The sequence below is a fragment of the Tenrec ecaudatus genome, chromosome 4, assembly GCF_050624435.1.
Source record: "Tenrec ecaudatus isolate mTenEca1 chromosome 4, mTenEca1.hap1, whole genome shotgun sequence".
Lineage (NCBI taxonomy): Eukaryota > Metazoa > Chordata > Mammalia > Afrosoricida > Tenrecidae > Tenrec > Tenrec ecaudatus.
The window spans coordinates 56,663,324-56,690,772 of record NC_134533.1 but is presented as its reverse complement, the minus strand read 5'-3'; the positions used below and the strand labels follow the sequence as shown (position 1 = coordinate 56,690,772).

Here is a 27,449-nt window from a genome sequence, read left to right as displayed (position 1 = left end):
CGTGTGGTGGGGACACTGAAGCCCAGGCTCAGTGTTTTATAGGCATGACTTCATCTAATTTTAGCCACCCCCACAGGAAGGTCTTATTAAGATATCTCTTCTGGAAAAGAGAAAACTGAGGGCCTGAGAGGTAAAATAATTTGCACCATTTCCTGACTGGTAGGGGCAGGGCTGAAGTTGAATTCTGGTCTTTTTCCGAGAACCACTGGGAAGGATTCTTGCATACTAGCTGATCTTCAGGCTGGGTTGCTGAGGCCCCAGGCTCTGCCCAAGGAGCCCTTAGGTTCTCCTCTTTGGGGCACATCTCTCACTTGGGACTGAGAACTTAACTAAAAATGTAAGCCAAGAATGTGTAGCCTTTTCTTTGAACTTCTCACAACACAAGTACTTTCTAGGACTGCAAGATGTCTTTCTGGGCCCAGGGCACCTTGGCTGTGGTGAGATCCTTCCTCAATTAACACACACACACACACACACACACACACACACACACATATGGGCCGGGCTTCATAAAAAGTTCATGGATAAATGGACTGAAAAGGTAATGGAATATTTCCATGAACTCCTTGAAGCTCATGTGGGTATGTATATTGAAAATATATTTTATGGTGGTGTTGGATAAACACTTCATGATGAGTGAATGTTATGTATTTCAACATTTTCTTTGACCCGTGCCTGCCTCTCTCTCTCTCTCTCTTTCTTTCCTTTCCCTTCTGATGTTAAAAGAAAACGCTTGGAAACCCTGACTGCGTCTGTCCTGTCCGGGCTGTCACAGAGAAGTTCATCTGTTTGTTGGTCACCCTCCAATGGGACTGATTCCCACGGGGCGAGAGGAAGAGTGGATAGAAGGGCTTGATATCTATCCCTGCCTTGGCTGTTGGGCTGCAAGCCACACAGACCGTGAGGAAAGTCATATAATGTTTATTGGGTGCAGGAAGCGTGTGCGCAGCTACCATAACGACCCTGGCCAGGCACCGAGAGGGTGTGCACAAAAAGTTCTGTCTTTCCCTCCTGGGAGGCCTCTTCTCTGCAGGGTGCAGATCGTGTCTTCTGCTCAGCTAGGTTCGGGGTAGCAGATTCCTGGGCGTTAATACCGAACCTGCACGGTCCCTGTGCCCTGCAAAAGATTTCTTAGCCAGACCCTGGGAATCCAGCCTCGCTAAATAAACACGGCCACTAATCGCCAGCTCCAAAACAAATCAGCGCTGCGCTGGGGGATCTGGGCAAACCAGCCCTCCCTCCTTGTCCTCCTCCTCCTCTCCCTCTCCTCCTCCTCCTCCTCCTCCACCACCACCTCCTTCGCCGCCCTCCCTTCCTCGCTCGCGCTGCTAGGCTTGTTCGGTTCAGCTCAGCGCAGCGCAGCTCAGCTCAGCAGAAGCCAAGCAGAGGCGGGCTCCGAGTCGCCGGTGCGGGCTCTGAGCTCCTGCTCTGGGCCGGAGCGGCGCCGGGTCTCCGTGTGCGGGGACCCCTTCGGGCAGGAGTCGCGCGGCGAGGTGCAGAGGCAGGGGCACAAAGTTGGGGGCCCCGCGAGGATGAAGCTGCCCCTCGAGCCGCTGAGGCTCAGCCGGAGTCCGGCGCTGCTGGCCCTGGCGCTGCCCCTGGCAGTGGCGCTGGCCTTCTCCGACGAGACCCTGGACAAAGTGCCCAAATCGGAGGGCTACTGCAGCCGCATTCTGCGCGCCCAGGGCACGCGGCGCGAGGGCTACACGGAGTTCAGCCTCCGCGTGGAGGGCGACCCCGACTTCTACAAGCCCGGAGCCAGCTACCGCGGTGAGTGGCGGGGAGCGGGGAGGGAGCGTTGGGGGCTCGGGACCTGGGCTCCCCACAGAAGACGCCCAGCGGCTCCGCACCGGAGGAGGGCGCACCGTGCGGCCGCAGCCGGGAAGGGCCCTCTGTCCTGGCTGTCCTCATCCCTTGTCGCCACCAGCCAGGCGCGGGTCCCCAGCCAGCGTCCCAGGCCGTCGCGGGGACCGCAGCCCAGCGGGGCTGCCCCATCCCGGGCGCGCGGTGCCCAGGCGTGGGCTTTAGAGGTAGGCGCTCTCGCCGGCCTGGTTGGAAGGGAGCCAGGTTTCCCACCCGCACCCCCCAACCCCCAACCTAGCGGGTTCTGGGAGGGCAGACCATCCGCCTTCCTTCCCGCCCGCCTTAGGCGTGGAGGGGACCCGGGGCTTCTCCCAGTCGGGTCCCGGGCAAGGTGAGGATGCCGGCATTTCCCAGCCCCAGCCCAGGAAAGAGGCGGCCGGCTTCTCAGAGCGGGTCTCCAGCGGGACAGCTCTCCCTCCAGCTTCCCGGGACCGGTCCCTCCAGGAGAAAGGACCTCGTCTTCTCCCGGGACGGGTGGGTAGAGAGGAGGAGAGCCTCAGGCGCCTCTAAGGTCTTTCCCGTTCTCTCCTGGGAGCGTTGGAATCCTCGGCTTCCGAGTCCGCCTTGCGTTGCGAAAGGGAGCCGCAAAGAGCCCCAGACGGGCCGAGAGCTGGAAGGGGACGTGGCGGAGCGAGAAGGGAAGCCCCAGCCTCACCAGGCGTGCTCCCTGGAGCCGGGGAGACCCAGGCTCCCACGGTCCCCGGGGCTGCCACCTAAGGATGGGGCTCGGGCAAGCGCCCGCCGGGGTTAGCGAGCGCCAGGAAGAGGTATCGCAGCAGAGGAGCCCCTCCGTCGGCAGGACTGCGCAACCTGACCCGACCCGACCCGAAGACCCCTCACTCCACCGCCACCATCGGCCCACCGTCTCCGCGCGTCATTTCCCCAGTCGCGTTTCTTGTGCTCAGCGGTCGCCGCTTTCCAGGTAGAGACCGGACGCCCGCCGAGAGGAAGATGGAGCCCGAACCCACCGGAGCCCCCAGTATCCCGGCTCGCCCCTCCCCCCCGCCCTAACTTGGCTCTGACGTCGTGCAGGGCAGACGGGTCCACTTTCGCGTCTTGGGGTACCGGGGCGAATGGCCTCACCCCTCCGCCCTGCCACCCTAGTCTTCCAGGGTCCGAGAGCGGCGCCGGAGCCAACTGCGAGCCGACGGGAGAAAGTTTAGGGCGCGGTCGGCGGGCGCCCGGGGCACCCTTCTTGGAAGGCTGCTTCTCCTTCTCCCGGATTCGTGGCCGCAACTTTTCCACTGGAAGCTGCTCAGAGCTGGCGCTCGGCCGCTCGGCGACGCGCTCGAGCCCCGGCGATGCCGCGCCCAGACCCCGCGCGCCGCTCGGCGCTCCGGGAATGCGTTGAGCCGCGCCCAGACCCCGCGCGCCGCTCGGCGCTCCGGGAATGCGTTGAGCCGAGAAGGAGCCCGCCGAGCGGGGCGCGTGGGAGCGCCGCGGCCCTGTGGGCCCAGGGCTCGCGCTGGCGAGCGAAGGCCCCGCCACTGCAAGACCAAGAGGCCAGCGTCATGGGGCTGACCTCTTCAGTAACACCCCCCCCCCCCCCACACACACACCCCAAACAGAGGGCCTGGGTTCCCTGGTTGGGCAAAGAAGTGACGCTGGGATCCACCCGGCTTGGGTTTGTTAGCCTTATGCCCAGAGAAGTCACTTAACTTCTCTGAACTCATTTCCCCGTCTGGCTGATTGTAAGGAGTCAATGAATGAGCCTTCTAAGGCGGAAGTGAGAGCAGGCAGCCCATAGGTGGAATAATGGGGGCCTCTGAGGGGCCACGAGTTTTGTTGTTTGTATTTGGGAGAAGCGCGAGTGTACCCAGTCCATTTCCTCCATCGGCAGGCCGTCTGGATGAACTGAATGTATTCAAGATTACCTCGACCTAGGGCCCTCAAACCCCAAACTTACTGCCATCCACTTGATGTTAACTCATCTACAGGGCAGGGTAGTTTCTCAGACTATAACTGTCTTTCTCCTGGGGAGTGGCTGGGCGTTTCGAACTGCTGACGTGGTGGGTCCAATGCATGAAGCCTAGCTGAGGAGAAAGACGAGACTTTCTACTCCCTTGACTAGTGACAGTCCTAGAAACCCACAGCGGCTGCTCCACTCTGTCCTATAGGATCTCCGGGAGTTGAGTTAACTCGGCTGCAGCGACTTTTGAGTTTTTGAGGAGCCAGCCTAAGACAGTTCCCAATTTAAGCCTAGGAGGAATTTTGGGCGATTTAAGCTAGGTCAGGTTCCCTGATGGCAGTTGTAGGCTCAGCATCAGCCAGCTAACCTCAAGGTTAGTGGTTCAAACCCACCAGTTTATAATTTCAGAAAACCCAAATAACAGTTCTCCCCCATCCTGGGGTCACTATGAGTTGGAATTGATTAGACGGCAGTGTGGATTTGGTTGTGGGAGCCAAGGTCAAATGCCCTGCCATATCTCTTACTCGAATCCTCCGCATTTGGTTGGGTACAAGCAGACTGTGGCGTAGCACTGAGAGATGGGAGGTAGGCAGCAACCAGCTTTCAGGTTCCAGGACTATTGGAGTGTTCATGGCCAGTGGGTGTGGGAGCTCTGGCTAAATCCACTCTAATTTGAACCCATGGCTTTTCTTGGGCTCCCATGCCATCACATAGGTCAAAACTCACTCTCACTGCTGTTTGGGCCCATTGTGTCTCATAGCTACCCTATAGGATAGAGTTACTCTCCGAGGTTTCATGCCAGCCATAGGTCAGCAAATCACCTTTTCTGCTTCCTCATGGCCAGGCAGTCTTACACAAAGATAGGACAAGAACCATGCCAAGACCTTCTTTCTAAGTACTCTGCAATTAGCAAACCGATTTCACCACCCACCAGTTAGGCAGAAAGGGGCTGGCTTAGTCTGCCATGATTTCTTTTGGTTTTCAGTTCCTCTTTCTTGGAATAATTATGTTACAAGTAAATCTAATGCATTCCGCTTGGTGCATTGACTCAGGGCTGCAGAAGAGAAAATTCCCTAGTGTTCTTTTTAATTACCCCCACCCCCGGCCCCCAAAGCCACATCACGGAGCCCTAAAATCAATGGCTTGTTTTCCTGTTTTAAATCTTTAACTGATACTAGAATTGTTGCCATTATTCCAGTTTGTCAGCAGACAACTTGCATTCTCTGTGCCCGCCATGCCAGGAAATCCGTTAGGGCTTCTGGATTGGAATAACCAAGTCAAAAACTAAACCAACCAAGTCAAAAACTAAACCAGTTGTCTTCCCTCACCTCACTGCATTTGAATCAGTACAGATTCATAGGGGACGCTAAGTAGAACTGCCACTGTGAGTTTCAGACTTCAACTGTTTACAGGAGTAGACACCCCATTATTCTCCCTCGGAGCGGCTGGTGGTTTTGAACTGCCAACCTGGCAGATCATAAACCAACTTGTAATCACTTTGCCACAAGGGCTCCTAGTTGCTCTCCAGTCCTCTCCAAATGGTCACCATTTCTTCCTGAGAGCCTAAGTTTAATACCAGAAAAAAAACACTGCCTTTGAGTCAATCCTGATTCATAATGACCTTCTAAGGCTAGGTGGAACTGCCCTAGAGGATTTCCAAGACCCACATGTTCCTCAGGCTGTGTAGTGGGTGCATTCAAACTTCGGATGCATCAGTTAGCTGCTAAGGGCTTTCATCACTGGGCCCCCTGCGTCCCTGAGGTCCAGTAGAGTTGATTGTTCAGCCCTTTCCACGTTGTTTGCACAGACACTGACTCCCTCTGCTCTCCCACCACTTCTCCCGCCTTTCCCTCCCGCCACCACCCCTCTCCCCTGCACTAACTGCTTTAGAAAGCTCTGAAAGGCCGACTCTGTTTCTGTCCCTAGCTTCCTTTGAAAAGGCGATTACAGTGATTAAAAATAACCAGTTGAGGATCCTCAAGGGGCTTCCCTTACAGGGGGACAATTTGCAGGACCAGTGTTTCCCAGACCACCATTTCAAACCCAATAGAAGAGAATCCACTGAAATGCCCAAGCCTGGGTTGAAAACACAAGAGCCTCTTTTGTCCTGCCAAAGGTCTGTTTATTAGGGAAATAAAGTCAGCCCCTGGCTAATGAGAGTGGCTTTTCCTAGATGCTCCTTAAAGGGAAATTTCAAGGAACTTGATGGGAAAGGGCGTTTAGTTGCAATTTCAAAAGCTCAGTCCAACTTCAGGCATAATTGGGGCTTGATTCTGAATTGAGAGTTCTGGAGACCTCCAAAGCGGCTTTGTTTTCTCTCTCTTTGTCTCCCTCTGGGACACCCACTGCCCACAGGGGTCCTCAGCTCACCCCATACAAAGAGAGCAGCCTTTGCTGGTGTTGGAAGGCCACCGTGTAGCAGTCACTGTGTGGCCTTAGGAAAGCCACGTCTCTACGAGCCAGGATTTCCCCATCTGCAAAAATGAATCAAAATGCACTTCACTGCATTTTCTTATTTATTTGCAGCATGGTTGAGGACATTAGAGATAATCCATGTCAAAAAGACCCCGCACAAGCACAGTACAGATGGTTGTAGGTGGATGAACTTGTAGAGAAGATGACCTGGGCTTACTTAAAAACATACACTTAGCAGGAAGATGCTGGATGTGATATTGTGTTAAGATGTTTCCTGCTCCTCTCATTGACGCATTACAGACTTTGAGGCAGGTAATTATTATTATTATTTATAAATAAGGAGTGTCAGTGACAGAGGAGAGTAAGTAACTTGTCCATGGTCACACAACTAGTGTCCGGGTAGAATCTCAGGTCTCTCTGACTCCTAAATCAGTGAGTGCTTTTACTCAATCATCAAGACTGACTCAATGAGTTAGTCAGGAGTAGAATGAATTCACTCAGCTCCCCTCAGCCTTCTGGATGGTGGGTCTACATGGAAGGAAAACAGCAACAACAAATCATGATAATAACTGACATTGTTATCTGTGTATCTCCCTACACAGAGTACTCATGTGCTGGATCCTTGTTTACCTTTGTTCTTCCTGTGTACAGACTTCAGGATTGCGTTGCCCACCTAGCCTGCGGGTGAATTTACAAACATGCAGAACCTTGTCAGTCTTCAACCAATTCCTTTTGTTGGCAGGAAAGCAGAAAGGAAGAGATAGAGAGAGAGAAAGAGAGAGAAAGAGGGAGAAAAGTAATTTGACTTACTTTATTTCTCTTCGGATCGATTATAAAAAAATTTATTTAAGAACCATGATGTTCTCAGGAACATGACTGCACATGTTTTAATTTATTCACCAGGTATGTGTGCATGTCACATATTAAAAATCCTTACTTGGATTCATCTTTACATTGATCCTGAGTTATAGTCATAAATATGATGGAAATAAATTATTAAATAAAACGAAGTAAGTAAATAAAGCTTTCTGTGTTAATAAAAGGGAATCATCATAATTATTCTATTGATTACATTTCCAGCACTTTTATGAGTTGATTTTGGTTTTCTATATTCAGTAGAAAGCCAGTTTTCTTCTCACATAAAAAGTTAGTCTTGGAAAGGGCAGTTCTAGCCTGTCCTTAGACTCACTAGGAGTCGGCATTGACAACTCAATGGCAGGGAGTGAGTAAGTGATGTTATATTGTGTTTGTGTTTTTCACCAGTGTTTTATTTTGCATGTGAAATACGTGCTTGATATATGTGTGGGGGGAGGGGGGCGTATCACCCACACATTTACTCATTCACTTACTGCCATCGAGTCAATGTCAATTCATAGTGACCATATAGAGCAGGGTAGAACTGTCCCATGGCTTCTGAGACTATAACTGTTTATGGGAGTAGAAAGCCCCATTCCATACACACACACACACACACACACACACACACACACACACACACACACATGATCTTAGAAAGTTAAGCTGGGTGAAAAGATTTAAATGAACTATTTCTTATATACAATGGTTTATAAAAATTAAATACTGCTGATGATACTGTAATTAATTATAAACCACTCCTTTATTTTTTCTTGAATTCACCTGAACAATGCTTATTATATGTGTACATATTTATTTATTTAACATTTCCCTTTAAATATTCTATTAAAATTTAACATAAAATGAAAAGATGCATACATATCTAAATGTGTAATCATTTGGAGATTGTTGATGGCTTTGAGTAACACAAAATGAAAGAATCAAAACATCCCCCAAATAAAAACATATCAAATTAGAAATTTTAATTCTTCCCCACATACATTTTGGCAGTCAGGTCACACTTCTGTATTTCATTGTAAAAATATTTTTTTAAGTTTTTAAAAATAAAAAACAAGAACAAAAATAAAGTACACAGTTATGTTGTCATCACATTGCAGACGACTGATCTAGAACAACTGGCTGTAATTGCTGATATGTGTGTGTGTAAACAGATTGATATATTAAGACCTTTCACTATCACCTTATCCACTTAGTTGTTATGCAGAATGTCAGAAAGTAGATCAATATCAATTTCTATGGGAGAAAAAAACACACAAAAATACTTGCCAAGCTTTAGTAGAGTACAGGCTAATCTCATGCAGCAAAGAGACCCTAAAATAGTGTTTCAAACACTAGGTAAGTGTAATGTCCAAGATAATGGGAGCTTTGTTCGACAAGGTCATCTAGAGAAGCCACAATGATGTTTCCCTGCTGTCTTCTAGTACACTATTGTTCAGTATGTAGCCATTAGTCACACTTGGCCCTTGAAAAGTTGCTTGTCCAAATTGAGATGTGCTCTGATTGTAGAATACACATCGGCTATTGAAGAATTAGTAGTGTGAAAATACAATAAATATCTCATTAATAATTTTATATTGATTACATGTTAAAAATATAGTCTGCTGCATATGAGAGGCTTCAAAACATTTGTAGAATGCTTTCATTCCATTTTATTCACAAACTTTTGAAGTCCTTTCATATACATCGGGTGACATAAGCACCAGTTTTCTGTCTGTCATCCTCTGGTGGCCTGCATGTTGCTGTGATGCTGGAACCGATGCCTCTGGTAGCTCTAGCCCTAGCAGAATCACCAGGATGGACAAATGTCAGTGCAACTTCCAGACCAACGTGGACAAGGAAGAAGGACCTGGAAATTGACTTCCAAAAATGACCCCTAAAAACGTGGAGAGCAAATGTTTTGAGAATGATGAACGTAACGAATGCACAAATGCGCCTTATACAATGGATGCATGTATGGATTATGATGAGGGTTGTATGAGCCCCCAATAGAATGATTAAAAACCAAAAAAACCCTTATGCATAGCAGTGGAACATTGTCTGATAACAGTGGCAGACGAGCACTTCAGGTGGGAAGGTACCAAAAAAGTCTGAGAAAGAGCGGCCTCCTCCAAGTAGAGTCAACTTTAACGCTGTGTGTTGAGTAACGCTCGCAAAGCCTTCATTTGTTGGTGTGATACAACTCAAAGGAAGAAGCTACTGAAAATGTCCACTGGTGCTCAGAATGTGGAAGGTACAAAGTATGACTCTAGAAAAGTTCAAAGTAATCCAAAACATGAGGGAACCTACACAATTGGTATCCTCGGCATTAATGAGCTGAAATGGGTTGATATTGGCCTTTTTCATCAATCAGGTATATGGTCTACAGTGCGGGGAATGAAACATTGAAGAGGAATGGCAGCGCTTCAATTGTAGTGGGGAATATTCAGCATCTTTCATGAGGTACAATGCTGTCGGTGACATGAGAATACCTGTATGCCTTTCAGGAAGACCTATTAATACCACTGTCGTTCAAATTGATGCACCCACCAAAGATTTTTACCAAGGTATGCTGTCTAACATTGATCAAACACACAATCAGGATGCATTGATAATTAATGGTCATTGGAATATGAAAATTGGAAACAAGAAGGATCAATTGTTGGAAAACATGGCCTTGGTGAGAGAAGCAAAACTACGGGTTGAATTACAGAATCTTGCAAGACTAACGACTTACTCTCATAGGACAGAGTAGAATTGCCTCTGTGCATTTCCGAGGTTGTAAATTTTTACAGAAGCAGAAAACCTCATTTTTCTCCTGAGGAGCACCTGATGGGGTCAAACTGCTGACTTTGCGGTTAGAAGCTCAGCTATGAGTTGAAATTGACTTGATAGCAGTGAGTGAGTGAGCAAACAACTTATCCTTTAGATAGGGCTTTTTTTCAACAACATAAGTAATGGTTGGTTATACATATGAACATTGGCTGAAATATGCCAGAATCAAAGCAACTACATCTATGGAAAGAGGCAATGGAGAAGTTCCACTTTATCAGTCAGAACAAGGCTAAATGCAGAACCAAGTGCTCACCGATACAAGTTCAAGTTGAAGCTGAAAACATAAGAACAAGTCCATGAGAACAAAATTATAAAAACCATTTCAAGGAGAGTTTGGACACATGAATGTTAGTGAGAGACGACCTGAGGAGTTGGGGGTTAGCATGCAGGACATCACACATGAAGAACGCAGAAAGAAGGTCATTCAAGACAGGAAATAATGAACAGACAAAAACATACGCCTGAAGAGCTGGGAAATGTGCTCCTGCGTGTACAATAGTTAAAGCAAACAGAAGAAGTGACAAGATCAAGGAGTTGAGCAGAACATTTCAAAGACTGGCTGGAAAAGACTAAGAAAAGTATTAGAATGAAATGTGGAGAAGCCTGGAGTCAGAAACGCAGAGTGAGGAGCGAGCGAGCGAGTGACCAGTGGCTTGACATTTCTCAGTGACTGAAAGGGATCATTGCTAATGTCGGAAGCGTCTTGGCTGAAAGCGGAAAATATAAGAAGGATGTTTACATGTGTTTTATTCGACTGCGTGGACCAAAGGCATTCGACTGCGTGGACCAAAGGCATTCGACTGCGTGGACCAAAGGCATTCGACTGCGTGGACCAAAGGCATTCGACTGCGTGGACCAAAGGCATCCGACTGCGTGGACCAAAGGCATCCGACTGCGTGGACCAAAGGCATTCGACTGCGTGGACCAAAGGCATTCGACTGCGTGGACCAAAGGCATTCGACTGCGTGGACCAAAGGCATTCGACTGCGTGGACCAAAGGCATTTGACTGCGTGGACCATAACGAACTACACATACCATATTGAACAATGGGAATCCTAGAACACTTAATTTCATGCATGAGAAGCCTGCACCTCAATTAAAAGACAGTGATTTGGACAGAACAATGTGCGGTTCAAAATCAGGACAGGTATGTAAACTGAGCAAATGATCTGTGAGGGCTGCACCATAAGAAGGGAGTGGCATCTGGACTGATAGAAGCCTCAGTCACAACATTCTTGCTGGAGACCAGAGCACCTCCTGAGGAAGATCAAAGACTACATCTTCAATATGGAGTACCCCTCGACATAATAAAAAAATCCTTACAACTCAATCAATATGCAACATCATAATGAATGGAGAAAATGCCAAGGCGACAAAGGACTTCATTTTACTTGAATCCCTAATCAATTCCCATAGATGTAGCAGTCAAGAAATCAAATAATGCATTAGACTGGGAAAATCTGCTGCAAAAGATCTCTTTAAAATGTTCAGGTGCAAAATTGTCACCCTGAGGACTAATGTGCACCTGACGCGGTATTTTCAGTCACTTCATAAGCATGTGAAATTGGACAGTGAAGAGAGATAATCGAGGAAGAGTGGATGTCTTTGAGTTATGGCTTTGGTGAAGAATAGCACAAGTACCCTGCTGAAAACAGGAACAAATCCGTCTTGGAGGAGGCACAGAATGCTCCTTAGAAGTGATGGTGGCAAGACTTCATGTTATGTACTTGGGGTATGTTATCAAGTGGGACCTGGCCCTAGAGAAGGACAACACGAGGGCCCTCAATGAAATGTACTGACACGGTGGCTGGCATCAATGGGCTCACATATTGTGAGGATGGGGCAGGAGCAGACAGCTTCTCAAATTATTTGCTCAGCAGACTTATTCGGTCTGATGACACCAATTTGCTTGCTAAAAATGCAGAGGACTTGAAGCACTTGCTGATGAAGCTTCCATGAGCATTGATTATGGATCCAAGGAAGATGAAATCCCTGACAACTTCAATCTTTTCGAAGTTTACCACGAGGTTACCTTTTGGTCCAGGTGTGAGGATTTTTGTTTCATTTGCATTAAGTTTTCATCCATATTGAAAGCTGCGATCCTGGGTCTTCATCAGCAAGTGCGTCAAGGCCTCGTCATTCTTAGCAAGCAAGTAGGTGTCATCAGATGGAATAAGGGTGCTGAGCAAATAACTCGGGAGCTGACTTACATGAAGACGCCTGTGGCGTCAGGAATGGAGGAAGGCGTACTGACAGTCTTCGATATGCAGATGACACTACCTTGCTTGTTGGCACGAAGAGGGCTCACGTGCCTCTGTGATGCTGGAAGCTACGTCACTAGTATTTCAGATGCCAGCACGGTCACCCACAGGGAACGGGATTCAGCAAAGCTTCCGGACTAAGAACAGACTGCAAAGAAGGAATAGCTTGTCTCCTCCTGAGGAATCAGCCACTGAAAATCTGAACATTGTCAGATACTGTTAAAAAGACTGTGCTAATTATCTAATCTTCCTTGAATATCATCGAGTTCAGCAGAGTCTTGGGAAAAAATCCCCCTTTCTTAGTTTCTTCTTTCCATGAACTATTGAAGCGTCCTCATGTCTGTCGGATGACACTCGTCTAGAGTGATGTTCACTGCACGGTGATAGCCAACTCCCTACCATCACATTTGAATTCTAGTCAACATGCAGAGAGGAAAGGATATTAGAGAGCAAGTCGCTCTCTTACTGATGTGACCCAAGAGTTGCATCCAGTGCTTCCAAATTCACCCCACTGGAAAGATTTGAGACACGTAGCTACGAAGCCCCTAGGGAGGCTGGGCCACATAACATTTCACTGGAACCCCACAGGCCTGGCTGGCTGTTATCTATTGAATTGTGTCTCCTGTGAGGATATAATCTAATTAAAAACCCCGGTGGTGCTATAGGGTAAACTGGTCTGTTAACCAACTACATCGACGCTTTTAATCCACCGGCCGCCCCGTGGGAGAAAGAGGAGGCTCTTGGCTCTCATAGAGATGATCAGCCTCTGAAAGCCTGACTCTCAGTCAGAATCAACTCAGTGGCAGTGGGTTTGGTAAGGTCGTTTGGAATATAATATAATCATCTGCCACAGGCAATCTGATGCAGTTTAATGTGATCCATCGAGCAATCCATCGATGTCCTATCAGCGTAGAATTGATCCTAAACTTCATTACTTCCAAATGATAGAACAGGCAGAGAATACACGAAGGACTAAAGGAGACAGCACTCTCGGCGCAGGCAATGGAGGCAGAGGAATGCACCAGCCCAGGGCTCTGAGAATTGCTCGTGGCTAGATGCTGAGATAGCTCTCCAAGGACCTCCTCCATGGGCCGGGCCCTGAATTCAGAGTTCTTGGAGTCCTGGTAGTGCAAGTGGTTAAGCACTCGGCTTCAGACTTCAGTGCTGGTTCAAACCCACTTAACAGCTCCGTGGGAGAAGGCCTGGCCATGTGCGCCCATCACCTGTGGAGAAGCTCTGCTCTGTCATGGGGGGGGGGGGGGGGGTTCTTTGCGTCAATTTGATGGCGCCAGCGACGAGAACATGAAACCTGCTGAGCTGTGAGAACACAGGTCTCTGCTCTTCAAGGTATTTCTTTTTCAGCAGCACTGGAAACACCAGAGAGTAGGAAGCTGAAACGTGCGGGAGGAATGCATTTTCCTGCCTGGTCAAGGGGAAAATGACCCTGAGGACTGATTCCCTGGCTTGTCCACATGTTTGAATACATAGTGCTATGAAAAGCGCAATAGTTCGTGTGACCTCACTTAGTGAGGGGTCAGGTAGGCGGGTCTACCCGGTAGCATGGGAACTTGATATTCCTGTTAAATGAATCTCTAGAAGAAGGAGCGTTGATTTGGCTGTGTGTTGTTGTTACATTTGGGAATGAGAAGAAAAAACCGGGCCAATCTATCAGCGTGGCCAGTCCACTCTCACTCCCTCCCTCAGTAAAAGAGGATATTACGCAAGGACTGGAAGTCATGACTCAGCAAGAGAAAGCAAAAGAAAAGGAGGGAAGGAGAAACCCTCCTGGGCGAACACTGAGAATGAAACGTGGCAACAGTGGAGCCCCAGCTTCTCTTTGAAGGGTAGATTCAAGAAGCCCCAGGAAAAGCAAAACTCCCCCGAGTAAACCGTATTCCTTGAACATCTTTTAAAATGCTAGATCACCTACCGAGCAAACACCAGCTTCCATCTTGCCTTATTTATGCATCCCTCGGGATCCTTCCGTTAGTAGGGGAAAGAAACAAATTGGCATTTCTTAGTAAGTCCAGTACTCCTTGTTTTCCCCCAGCCTTGAAAGAGATCAATGTTCTCTTCATTGAGTACCACATAAAAACATGGGTTTGTTTCTTGAACTTGAAAATGAGGAGGGCCAAAGAGTCACTGCAGGATGAACCGAGGGAACTGGAAGCCGCATCTCATGCTCACTAAGGCGTATGCATTCAATGACTGCAGGGACAGGTGACCCAAATTATTGAAAGTATGATTTTCTCTCCTTTTCCCCAGCAGTGTAGAGTTGTGTTGGATTACACCACATGCACCTCTCTTGGAACCCCTGCGATGGCAGGAAGCCATCGCGTTACATCACATACAAGCCTTTCTGGGTTTCCAAGAGGCTCTGGGAGGGCTGTGTAGACAAGACTTTCAACCGACACAGAATGTCCAAGCCTGTTAATACGAATTCAGGGAAACTGAAGCAGGAGCCAACCCACATCTACTTACCTGTTTGAGACTCAGGAGACCCGAGGGCAACGTGAATTCCCTCTACAAGTACAGTTTAGATATTTACACATGGGTCTCATGGACTGGGGGAGTGAGTGAAGAGGCAGGAAAGAGCCCCAAACAGACCCCTCTATGTGATAGAGCAGTTTGAGAAGGTAAGCAAGCTCATGGGGGCCTAAGAATTGAAGAGAGCAGTGATTCAAATGCTGTAGAGAGAGCTCTTCTCAGCCCACCCCCACCCTTCTGTTGTCAGACCAGCGCTGTCCTTTCACATTTCCAAACACACCAAAGCTCACTCCTACCTGGGTGTCTTTGTGCTGGTTTTTCTCCATGCCTGGAATGTGCATCCCAGATCTTTGATGGCCGCCTCCCTGCCTTTTCAGTCTCAGGATCAGATGCTTTGTTGATAAGGACAGCCTTCTCTGGCCACCAAAGCATCTTTCCCATGGTTTGAGCCTGATTTCATTTCTTCATAGACTTGACAGAGTTTTGGAATACTCATGTGTCTCCTCTTTGAGCGAGAATCCAAATGCTGTGAGAGGACCTTGTTAGTTTATTTTTTTGCCAGTTTCTCTCTAGTCCCCAGAATAATGCCCAGGCGGAATGGCCATGATGAAAAAAAATTAGTGTGTTATTTCAGAAAACAAACAAACTCAAAACTCTGGTGCGAGACCTGCCTCTGAGACAGCGGAACAGCAGAAGAGGGAAGTGTTTCTCCCTCATCCCCAGAGACGGGCAGCAGCAGGGACTGGGAGACAGAGGTGGTGACAGTAGAGAGAAAGGATGCCCAGGGCTCTGGGGACATTGGCAAATGTAGAGACCAGGCAGATGGCCCGGGTCCAGGGTGAAAACTGTTGGGAGAAGAGTCGGCAGTTGTGTGCCTGGTCGGTTCAGAGGTAAACAACAGGAAAACATCAGACAATAGAGTGAAGGGAAAGGACTGCCAACTTTAGACATTGGCTCAGATTTATGGATAAGTAGGGCAGAGGTTCTGCCCCTGACTGGTGGGAATTGTTGAGCTATTCAACCAGGCACCAATTAAAGTGACTTTCCCCAGAACCAGCATTGGATGGGGTCATTTGTGCTGGTTCTCAGTCACAATCAGTGGGGCTTTGGTAAAAACAGCTTCCTGGGCTCTACCCTGGCCAAAGTCTGGATTCTAGAAACTATATATTTTCTTTCTTTAAAAAAAGTTTCCTTCTTTTAAATGAAGATTATAAGATACATAGAGAAATTAGCCCAAAGGCACTAACTTCCCCCCGAGCAGATCTCCAGCAGCTGGCCCCATGACACACATATGTCAGAACCTGGTCACATCTCTACCCTAGCCTCTTACATCGGGGCACCCGTCTCACAGCCCACACTTGGTAGCATTACTCCCCTGTCGTGGAAATCGAGTGATGGGGAACAGGGAAGTCGTGAGCTTCCTGAAGGGATACCACTCCCAGACTGGCAAAGCCCGGGCTAGAGAAAGGAGACTTCTTGCCCTGGGGCGTTGACAAGCAGACCAGAGGAAATAGTTGTACTTCTCTGAATCCAAAGTTGGCCTTCTATGTAATTACCACAGACTTGTCACAGCCTAGGCTCTGTCCTTTGATGTTTAACCGAAATAAAGTTCTCCTTTTGCCGTATAGTAGCACCTTGGCTTCTGGTGAAGCAATAGCTACTTTGGCTTCCCTTCTCACTAAAGGACCAGCTTTCCCATCCATCCTTACAGGACACCGTGGCTTGTTCCCTTGCACTGTGTGCTCCAGAGGTGCTTGGCTCAGCGCCAGACTTTCACCCAGTTTCTCTGGAACATCTCCACATCATGTCTCTTTCTATCCACACACTGTTCAGCCCAGGACACAATTCATTTGACGTTCAGCTATCCCACGGTAGGATAACACACAGGGGAAGTATTAGGCTGCCGAAATATGCTTTAACTACATCATCATCTTTAATTCTCGTGATAAATTCATGATAGGATAACGATGACCTCTATTTAACAGAGGAGACGTTTATTTGAATATATTTTATTGATTAAACAAACACCTATACTTAATATTATAGATGCTAACTTGTTAACTTTCATGATACTGTCCTTGTGAGGTGCTGTCCAGTTGTTCTGACCCAAAGCAGCCTCCGAAACACTGCCCAACGCTGTGTCATCCTCACAAAGGTTGCTGTGTCGGCGTCCATTGTTGCAGCTGCCCTATCAACCCATCGCCTGGAGGCCTTCCCTCCTCCTCTCTAGTCCTCTGCTCTGTGAACCATGGTGCCCCTCTTCAGAGACCCAGCTCTGCTCATCACATGTCCCAGGTCCAAGGTCTCGCTCTCCCTGCTTCTAGACAGCATTCCGGCCATACTTCTCCCAAGACAAATGTATTTGTTGTTCTGGCAGTTCCCAACACTTTCGATATTCTTGGTCCAACCCATTGTTCGAACACACTAACTCTTTTGCTATCTTCCTTGTGGACTTTCTGACTTTCACATGCCGTGGAGCTAAATGAAAGCATCATGACTTGGGTCAGGTGCACCTTAGACTGCAAAGTGACATCCTTCCTCTTCAACACTTCCAGGAGGTCTTCCGCAGCAGATTTTCCCATGGCAATATACCATGGATTTCTTGACTGCTGCTTCCATGAGCAGTGATTGTGGATCCAAACTAAATGAAACCCTTGACAGCTTCCATCTTTCCTCTGCTTATCATGGTGTTGTCTATTGGTCATTGAGTGTCATAATAATATTCAGTCACTGCCACTACTGTTCATTCGATGCTCCTAGAGAACCCCTGTGGGTTTCTGAGACTGTAACTGTTTATGGGAGTAGAAAATCCAGTCTTTCTCCCGCAGAACTGCTGGTGGGTCTGTACTCCGACCATTCAGCTCGCTGCCCAGTGCACACGGCTACCCCACCAGGGCTCCTGTCGTAATAATAGCAGGTGGTAAACACTGCCATCACCATTTCACCGATGAAGAAATGGAGCTCGAGTTCAGAGCTCTGGTAAATGAGGGAGGATTTGAGCACCGATCTGTAAGCCCCATTCATTATGCCACAACGCCTCCCAAGATGTTTAATTTGGCACGGGAGCTATTTCCTCTCTGTCTGGGAATGTGTCATCTGCGAACACTGTCTGAGAATGGTCATCTCGGGTAACAGCCTAATCCAGCCCCAACACGCAAACCTCTCCCCTTTGGACGATTAGTCCACCCCTCCTGTCTCCTAGCAGCTACATCCTGGGTCATCACTCGCTAATCTTCTGCCTGCTCTTAGATGTGTGTGCTGAATTGTTAGGCCAATGTCTAATGTAAGTGTGGAAGAGGCATCTCCCCACAACTCTGAAAGTCATGCTGAAAGATAGGTGACCACTGCAGTTTATTTAAGAATTTACTCCAGAAGTTCTAATAATTCCCATGTTCATGTTACGGCAGAAACTGAAGTTAGTTGGGACTCGAGTTTTGGGGAATGAAGCCAGAGGCGCCTCAGTAACTGTCCGGTTGCTCTAAAGCCAGGATCTGGCTCGAGACCTTCTTATTGAGCTTGAGTTTTGAATGACAAAATACCAGACGTAGTGGGAGAGTTATGAGTACAGAGATTGATTAGGTAACAATTCATCAGAGTTTCTGTTAGATGATTGCGACACAAAGATTTAGGGACCAGAAAGCTATTTGGCAATTAGACATGAGTGGGATATTCGTATGGTAAGCCTATCCATGGATATGGAGAACCCTACCCGGAGTGGTGATTGGAGCCAAGTTCCTGTATGAAATGTTAGTTCTTATAAAAAACAAGGTAGTTCAGAGGGATTCTTGCCTCTGAGGCAGGTTTCAGGGCAGAGCTAACCAATCTACAGCGGGCTGCCCAACCTCCAGCCTAACCTTCCTCAAATGTATATGTGGACATGATTTCCCTAAGCTCAACTAATCAGGGACGCCTTGTTGTATCCAGGGAAGTTGTAACACTTTTCTACAAAGCACCAAAAGTCTTCAACAATCAACTCCCTGCTCCTCCTGCTTCTCTAACCTCTGAACAGACACTCGACGCCAGCTCTCAGCCTATGAAATCCAGAATGACTCCTGGGTTCTGGAGCCAAGATGGCGTCACCGTGCTCTTCCTGCTGCCGGGGATGCGGTTGCTTCTCTGGTCCACGGAACAAACTGCAGCTCAAATCCCACCTCCTCACGGAAACCTCTGACGCCTCCAGAGAGATTCAAATGCTCCCCCCTCAAGGATTCCAGAGCACCTCAAAACTTTGCCACCCCTTCACATGAGCTCCCATCGCATGTTAGTAAATGTATCGACGTCTATCTTTTCCTCACAGCTAGGTTCTGCTAGAGGGCACAGGCCAGGTCTTTCTTCATTGTTTCCAGGAACCTAGCACTGACTGGCCCAAAGCAAGTGGCTGGTAAGTGACAGGCTGAGGGAGATGGTCAGATTACAAATGACAACTCATGTGGACTATGGAGGAGGATCCTGAGGAGGAAAGAGCAAACTATGATTTGAAGACACGTGAACGCATATTTCTTTCAACACATATTTACCTAGTGCTTATTGAGCATCGGAGAGAAAGCTGGGCTTCTAACTCTTGTTTATAGTTACAGTCTTGGAATCTCCCAGGGGGCAGTTCGGCCCTGTCATGTAGGGTCGCTGTGAGTCAGCATCTACTTAGCCATCAGTTTGGGTTTGGTATTAAGCATCGACTATGGATAAGAGGTTGAGACATACTTGGTCTCTGCTGTCATGGAGTTTGCAGGTTTTTAGAGCATTGAGCGATTTATAGTAGAAATCAATTTTTAATTAAAGTTGGGAGCGAGTTATCCAGGAAAGAGAAAGGCGTATTAGGGAGTTTGTTGTGCCGGGAGGTTCTCGAGGAACTCTGCTTTAGGTATTTGGGTGCAAGGAGACTTCAGCCATTATAAAGACTTGCTCAAATTCCCTCGTGGTTTTGCTGAGCCTTGGCTGTTTTGTAGCGTGGGTGGCTTTAAAGAATAACGCATTGTTTTCTCACAGTTCTGAAAGCTGAAAGTTCCGATCAGAGCAGCGGCTGGCGGCGTCTCTGTCGGCTCTCGGGGAAGAGCCTCTCTCTCAGCTCGGGACCCTCTGTGCTTCCTCCATTCCTGGGCTATGTACAGATGCTCTGTCCACATTCACAGTCACATGACATGTTTTCATCTTTACGGAAGTCAGTCCCTTTTATGACACCACCCTATCGCCGTGCTCTACTGGGACCATCATCAAAGCCAATCATCTTCACTGAAATCTTCCCAGTGCTTCCTCATTAGCATCTGTTACAGGTTTTTGTTTCGTTTTGTTTTGGGAGGCTCAATCTTGTCCCTGAGGAATAGTTCTTAAAACTCATTGTTGGTTAATTAGCCTGCTGAGCATCATCTTCTCCATCATCATCATCATCATCCCCTTTTCTTGAGCCCTTTCCAAGTGCGAAGCATGGTGTTAAATGCTTGTTGAATTCACTTTGCATTCCTATGTTCCAATATAATCCATCTCTTTTTTATATATAACTGAGGAAACAGGGGAGTCCATGGACTTTACCAGTCATCACATAGTTAATAAGTGGTAATTCTGAGATGCTCATCCTAAATCTTTCACTTAACCAATTCCCTAGAACTCAGAGGATGGCCCCAAATGGATCTTTTCTTTTAATCCTCTATAAGCATTTTCCTTGAATATCTTGGTTCTCTTAATGGGCTCTCTTGGGAGGCACTGGGAGGAGTCATTAGGGAGAAGATTCTATTATTTATGCCAAGCAGTCATCTTCAGTCCTTACTGGGATTCCAAACATGTTGCACGTGGATTCCTTTCAGGAGGAAGCGATGCTATGGGGTTATCTGGAGGGAGGGGGACACCTCTCTTCCTTCAAATTATTCTGTGTAATCACATCTTCACCATCGATGATTACAGATTGAAAATCCACACTGAGATCAGCCTCCAGAGCCTCCATCTGGGGGTGTTGTATTCAGTAAGGTAGAGTAAAGCCATCATCTTCTAGAATGTGCAGGAATTCAGCATTTGGGCAGAGGGGAGACATGTTTATAGTCAACACCTTAAAGGTACTGCAAAGATGTACCCCCCAAAAAGATAGTTATTTATCATGAATAAAGACCGTTCCAGGAGCCTCAATGACATAGTGGGTTATGCTTTGAGCTGAAAATTGCAAGGTCAGTAATTCAACCCCACTAGTCAAGTCAAAGAAGAAAGATAAGGCCTTTTACTCCCGTGAAGATTTAAAGTCACAGAAACCCAAAGAGACAGGCCTCCTCTTCTGATAGGGTCCCTGTGAGTCAGATTTGACTCAATGACTGTGGGTTTGGTGGCTTGGTTTTTAAACATTGTTTAACAATGTTTTTATACAAATGTAGTTGGCATGGAGAAATATTCAAAGCATAGTGAATTATGATCACATGATGTATACACCCAGGTCACGAATCCTGGTGGCGTAGTGACTCATTGGGCTGCTAACTGTAAGGCTGGCCGATTACAAGCTACTCCTAGAGAGAAAGGTGAGGCTTATTGCTCCTGTAAAGAGTTAGTCCTGGAAACCTCCAAAGGCAGCTCTACTCCGAGCTGTAGGGTCTATATGAGTCAGAATTCACACAGTGCCAGTGAGTTTGAGTTTTGGACCAGTGCTTATATCAAGAAATAGAACAGAACCAGCATCCTGGAAGCTTCTCTCAAGTGCCCTCCAAGTCAATTGTGGTAGTTATATAAATCTGTTGTCAATTTGAAACTTAAGAGTGAAGGGGTGGAGTTTAGCCTGTCAATCAGTCACAGCTTGATGACCTCATTTGGAGGTGCTAAGGAGATAAATAGCTTGCTGAAGGCAGGACACGGGCTCTCTCCCTGTGAGACATTTCCATTGACAAGACATATGGAGCTACACTAGGGCTCTGGAGCCAGGGGAGCCACGTGGTGAACCCTACCAGCTCTGAGATGCTTCAATCGCCACTTAATCCATAAGACCTTCCACCCACTGGCCTGTGATCTTCCTGCATTCGGCGTCATTGCACATGTTTCGTGAATCTGAAGAGGACTTTATAGATAGGTATTGGACATCTGGGCTAATATCAGACTTATGGACTTGATCTGGACTGGGCTTAGATGTTTTCTGAATATTCCGTTGCTCTTGTATATAAAACGCTGTCTTATATACATATGAATGTCCATGAATGTGTTTCTGTGGTCCACCCAGACTAACACATCAATCACCTTTCTCTCTCCAGTGTAACCACTCTCCCACTTCCATCATCATAGTCTATGTTGCCTTTGTTTGAATTTTTAGCTTCATGAAAACATATGTATGTAAACAGAATCTTTCCATTTGTATTCTTTTTATATTTGTCTTCTTCCAATGGCATTATGTTTGTGATGTTTTGCATGTGTTGTGTGTGGAAGTAATTTGTTCAATTTTATTGCTATAAGGTGTTATGTGAATATGACACAATATCCATCCGACTGCTGATGGGCATTTGAGTGTTTCCAGTTGGCTGCTATCACAAATCCTGCTTCTGTGAACATTCTTATAGATCTACTTTGTTGCACATGTGTATTCATTTCTGTTGATCTAGTGGTAATGGCATTGCTGAGTCAAAGAATACATGTAGGTTCAGCTTTAATACATATGCCATAGTGATTCCCAGTGATAATTGCTAACTTTCACTTCCATCAGTGGTGTGAGTGAATTCCAGTTTTTCTACTACCTTGTCAATATTTGATCTTATTTTGACTCTTTAGATTTTGGTATATTAATGTGTGGTTGTATTGTATCGTAGTTTTACATTTTTATTTACCTTTTGACTAATGGAGTTGGTGCTGTTAATTTGAGCATTAGGCTGCTAACCACCAGGTTACTGGTTCAAACCCACCAGCTGCTCCACAGAAGAAAGATGAGACTCTCTGCTCTTTTAAAGATTTACAGGCTCAGAAACCTTACCTAGGGAGGGTCTCTATGCACTGGAATTGACTCCCTGGCAGGGAGTTTGTTTTTAGTTTTGACAAATGAGATGGAGTACCTTTTCATATGTATTTTTTCCATATGGATATATTATTGCATGAGTTCATGCTTTTTGTCTAATTTTTTTCTATTGGGTTATCCTTTGTTTTCTTATTGACCTGAAAAAATAATTTCTTTATGTATTCTAGATAAAGGTCAAGTCTTGTTCATGGGTTGTAAATAGCTCCTTCCATGCTGTGGCTTGCTTTTTCTTTTGTAATGCTGTCTTTCGATAAGCAAAATTAGATACCATGCCATTAATTTATCTTCTTTATTGTCAATGCTTTCTTATTTTCTATTTATAACTTTCATACTCCGATGTTTTTAACATATTAGCCTGTGTTATCTGCTAACACTTTATCGCCCTTACACTAAGCTTTACAATTTAATTGAAACTTACTTTGTCAGTATTGTTAGGACCAAGATTCACCTTTTTATATATGATTACCTACTTTTCATTGAACCATTTAGTGAAAACACAGTGAAAAAGAGAACTCTGTAGTACATCTTTTATTATATATAAAGTATATTATATATTTATATTATATATAAAGTTTCTATTTATTTGTGGATTTTCCCCTGGGTTCTCAACTGATCTGATTTTCTTTCTTTACTATAGTATCCATTGCCATCGAATTAGTTCTGACTCATAGCAACCTACGCAGAGTTTCTGACCCTCTAGGTCATCATGGGAGCAGACAGCCTCACCTTTCACCTGCAGTACAGCTGGTGGCTCTCAGCCGCTAGACTTGTGCTTAGCAGTCCAACCTGGAGCTCACTACGCCATCCCACTATGCCTTCATTTGAGTGCTTCATAAAGCTTCATATGTGGTAGTGTAAATTCTCCAACTTATCATTTCTTTCTCAAGATAGTCTTGGAGATTCTTGACCCTTTGCATTTCCATATAAATTTTAGAATCACCATTTCAAGGTTAAAATTAAGACAATACGTTGGGACATTTTATTCGGATTGCACTCAATATATAGATCAATTTGAAGAGCATTGACCTCTTTAAAATACACCAGTCTATGGTCACTATTTAGTGAATTTAATTGGGTACCAACTTCATGTTAATCGCTCTGCTGAGCTCAGCTGTGGACCTTGCCCTTGAAGGACTTCCAAGTGGGTAAACAAACACTTAAACACAAACTATAATTAATGGGATAATCTCATCACTCATATTAACAGCTGACATTTATTAAGGGTTTATTACGTATGGAGCGTGGCTTTTAAGGGCTTTGCATGTGTTATTTCGTTTAAACTTCATTCTGGTAGTGTGAGTTAGATGCTGAGTAGAATGTGCCAGTTCCAAAACTATGTTTCATTTCAATGGGGTCCAAGTAAAAAGAGCCCCCAGGTCACCTGAGACACCAGAAGACACATCACACAAAAAGTGACCATGGAACGGATGTCTGAAGAAGATTGCTAGGGACAGGGGAGGTGGAACATTCCAGGCCTATGAATATCATGTAAATTGCATGAGTACCATGCAAGGTGAAATGTTAAGACCTTTCTAGAAAAAAAAACTTTAAAAATAAGCTGTGTGCAGTTGAGTGGATTCCAAGTCACGTTGCCTGTGGGTTTTTCAGTGGCTGATCTTGCAGAAGGAGATCCAGCCTTTCTCTTGAGGTATCTCTGCGTGAACTTGAGCCACCAATCTTTTGGTTATTGGCCAAGCACATTTGCACTGACCGGGGATTTCCTTTTCAGGACACTGCCCTTGAACCCTAGGAGTGAGATGTGGAGAGGCAGGGGAGCAGGTATATGGGTGAAGCTGGAGAGGCTGTCTGGCAGCCTGTGGTCTGTGGAGTTCACACCTCACCAGGAAGGCAGTGATGAGGGCAGACATTGATTATCTATCTCAGCTGAGTTCTCCCAAAGCAGACTCCTCAGATGAGAAGTAGGCTGTATGTGAGTCACTGGGGAAATTAATAAGAAAGTGTGGCAAGCAGGGCACCCAGCAACACTGACCCTTCAGGAGAGTACCAGTCTGACTCTATAGAGGCATTTTGGAATGCAAGTTGTCACTCCGTGTTGTCTTCATCTAATACAAGGGACTGGAGCGTCTCTGGCCAGAAACTAAACCCGGGGATGGTCTTCCAGAAAAAAGAAAGACTAAAACGAAGTCACAGGTGCTAGAGGCTGGAAGTAAAGACACATCAACATCAGGGTCACATAAAAATGCATACAAAAGGCAAAAAGGAATTTGGGGATATCTGGATGAAGCACCTATACTGTTTGCTACTTTGTCTCTTTTCCCCCCTCCTCTCTAGAATTGTCTTATACCTTTGAATTCACCCACCCAAACCCTAGAAAATCCTAATTTTCTTTGGGGCTCTCTGTCGGTCTGTCCCGCAAGATTCCAATTCCGTGTCCTCATGTCAAGACTGTAGTCTTGTATTTGACTCTGCAGAGTTTCATGTTATGGTGATTTTACTCATCATTTTTGCTTTATTGTCCACCTGACATTTAATAGATATCACTAGCCAATCAGAATGCCCCTTTACTCATATGGGATGAACCGACCAATGCCAGAGCGATACTGGCCATTTTTGTGTCTCAAGACTCTTCTCTGGGATGGCATTGCATTGATGCCTCATAGCCTCTGCTATGTTATCCAGGATGGTGGTGGTTTTCTTTAGAGATTCATTTTCAGAACTGAAACTAGTTTCAGGAATTTGGAAGACTAGATTTCCTTCCCCAACAGAGCATTTCTTAAAATCTCATAAATATTACGTGTTAATTGAATTGGCTTTTACATTAAAAAAAAGAAGATGATGAAGAATCAGTTCCTACTCAAAGGAATACCTATTCCATGCTGAATATGTTCATCATATGGAGGCAATAATGTCTATACCACGATGAATATGTTCACTGTGTGAAGCCGTGTGGAGTACTAAGCTGAGGAGGTGAGGGGGACTTTGTCCTGGCCCTATGTCAAACTCTGGTGCCTTTAGGGTATTGCGTATGTCTGTTGACTTAGCCTCGTCTTGGTTCCTTGTTTATTAAACTGGAGGATTGGATTAGAGGATGCTTGGGATTGACTGAAGCTCTAATCGTCTATAATTTTGTGTCTGGAGGCATTATCACTTTAATGCAGGCAGTAAAGTAAATCTCAGTTTCTGTCAATTTTAGGAAACTTGAATGGAGCATCTATTAGCTGGCAGGTTGTGCGCTTGGTGTGTTTGCGGTAAAGAGGATTGAAATCCAGCCCTTCTCCTGGACCAGTCACAGTCTCAGTAAAACTTACAATGAATGTCATGTCTCACCACAAGGCATGTGACTAACCTACAAGCTAAGATTCAACGGGGGAAAATAGTTCTCTGGATATTTGTGGAAATGAAGAGGGTAATTCAGAGCCATCACTATAGATTCTAGAATAAACAGACTCCCACTGCATAAGATCATTTCTATTTCATGCAAAGTATAATACCAGTATCTTTATGGCAGTAGGCTTTGTCTGTGTGGTTATGCAGAACCTCAGGCTTTTTTCCATCCTTCTCTTGTGGCCTCAGAATCTTCTCCTGAATCCTCTGCATTCCAAAGAAAAGAAAACAGAGCATGTCTAAAGTCCAGACCTGAAAGTGGCAAGCATCATGATGTCTCTGTGGGCTAGAACTTGGGCACAAGCACACTCAGTTGCCAGGGAAGCTGGGAAATGTGGCCGAGCAAGGTGCCCACAGAACAAAGTCATGAGATTTGGAGAAACCCATCAGCCTCAATCACAAAAGGCACCCCACACTATCCATAACTACATTTCCCTTGGACCAGTCTCTTGGAAGTATGGCCTTAGCTCACTGTCAAGATTGGCATCTCTAACCAGGGACTGCCTTCATCAAATGTGGCTCCTGGGGATTGCCTTCACCCTGACCTTGACTGGCTTAACTTTTCCCTGGTGAGAATCCTATTTCAGGCAGTTAGCAGGTTCTGAAGTGAAGGAAGGGGGAGAGAGGAGAAGTTCTCCACGGAACGAGAAAATCCTCTCCCTGCCCCTCTGGTCCTCATGGTCTGGGATGTCGGCGAACTCACCTCCATCTGATTTGACAAGTGCAAGACCATTGAGCCCTATACTTCTAACCTGCTTCCTTCTCTTTCCACAGTGACGCTTTCAGCAGCTCCTCCCTCCTACTTCAGAGGCTTCACATTAATTGCTCTCAAAGAGAACAGAGAGGGTGATAAGGAAGAAGACCACGCCGGGAGCTTCCAGGTAGGACCTCTCCTAGGCTTGTCCAGTGGCCTCCCTTGTCTGGTAGATTGAAGCCGAGTGGAAGGTGGGCACATTGAGGAGATGGAGTCAAAGGAGAGAAGCGTATCTGATGTGGCTTTTCGTGCAAATCCCACAACCGCTGCCCAGGTGTGACAGAACGATTTCCTGTAAAAGACCTATATTGGGTCAGTAGCAAAGGCCTCACGCCCGCAGGGTTGGCCACCAGGCAGGGGGGCTTGCAGTGCAGGCGAGGGCGCCCTCCTCTGGGCTCACAGTGCGTGTGGGCAGCAGGCAGTCTGAGCACTTGGACCCTGGCTCAACCTGGACCAGGGTTTTTCCTGCACCGTAATTTCCTGATTGACTGGTAATGCACAAGCGTAAACGGCACAAGAGCTCAGGGCTGCCTGAGCTGGAGGGGGTTCAAAGCACAGGAGAAGGACTATTCAGGGAACGAAGAGACTGGTTTATGATGGAAGATTAAAAGAATGAAACATGCTTTGCTTGGCTAAATGAACAGGGCCGAGTTTAAGAGGCGGTAATGGTCTTTAAATGTCAGTCCTCACAGCGCCCCCACTTCCAGGGGAGGCTTCGTTCGACTTTGTGCAAAAGGGCACAGCAAGACGAAAGAGGGTCA

General features: G+C 46.5%; 1 protein-coding gene across 1 annotated transcript in view; it reads left to right on the top strand.

Annotated features, from left to right (window-relative positions):
* Positions 1-1,316: 1,316 nt before the first annotated feature.
* SPON1 (spondin 1) overlaps positions 1,317-27,449 on the top strand; it is a 355,481-nt gene continuing 329,348 nt past the window's right edge. Inside the window, exons 1-2 of the mRNA XM_075546022.1 lie at positions 1,317-1,770; positions 26,709-26,815. Coding sequence (XP_075402137.1) covers positions 1,533-1,770; positions 26,709-26,815 — 345 coding nt within the window. The 5' untranslated portion in view covers positions 1,317-1,532. The remainder of the gene's footprint in view (positions 1,771-26,708; positions 26,816-27,449) is intronic.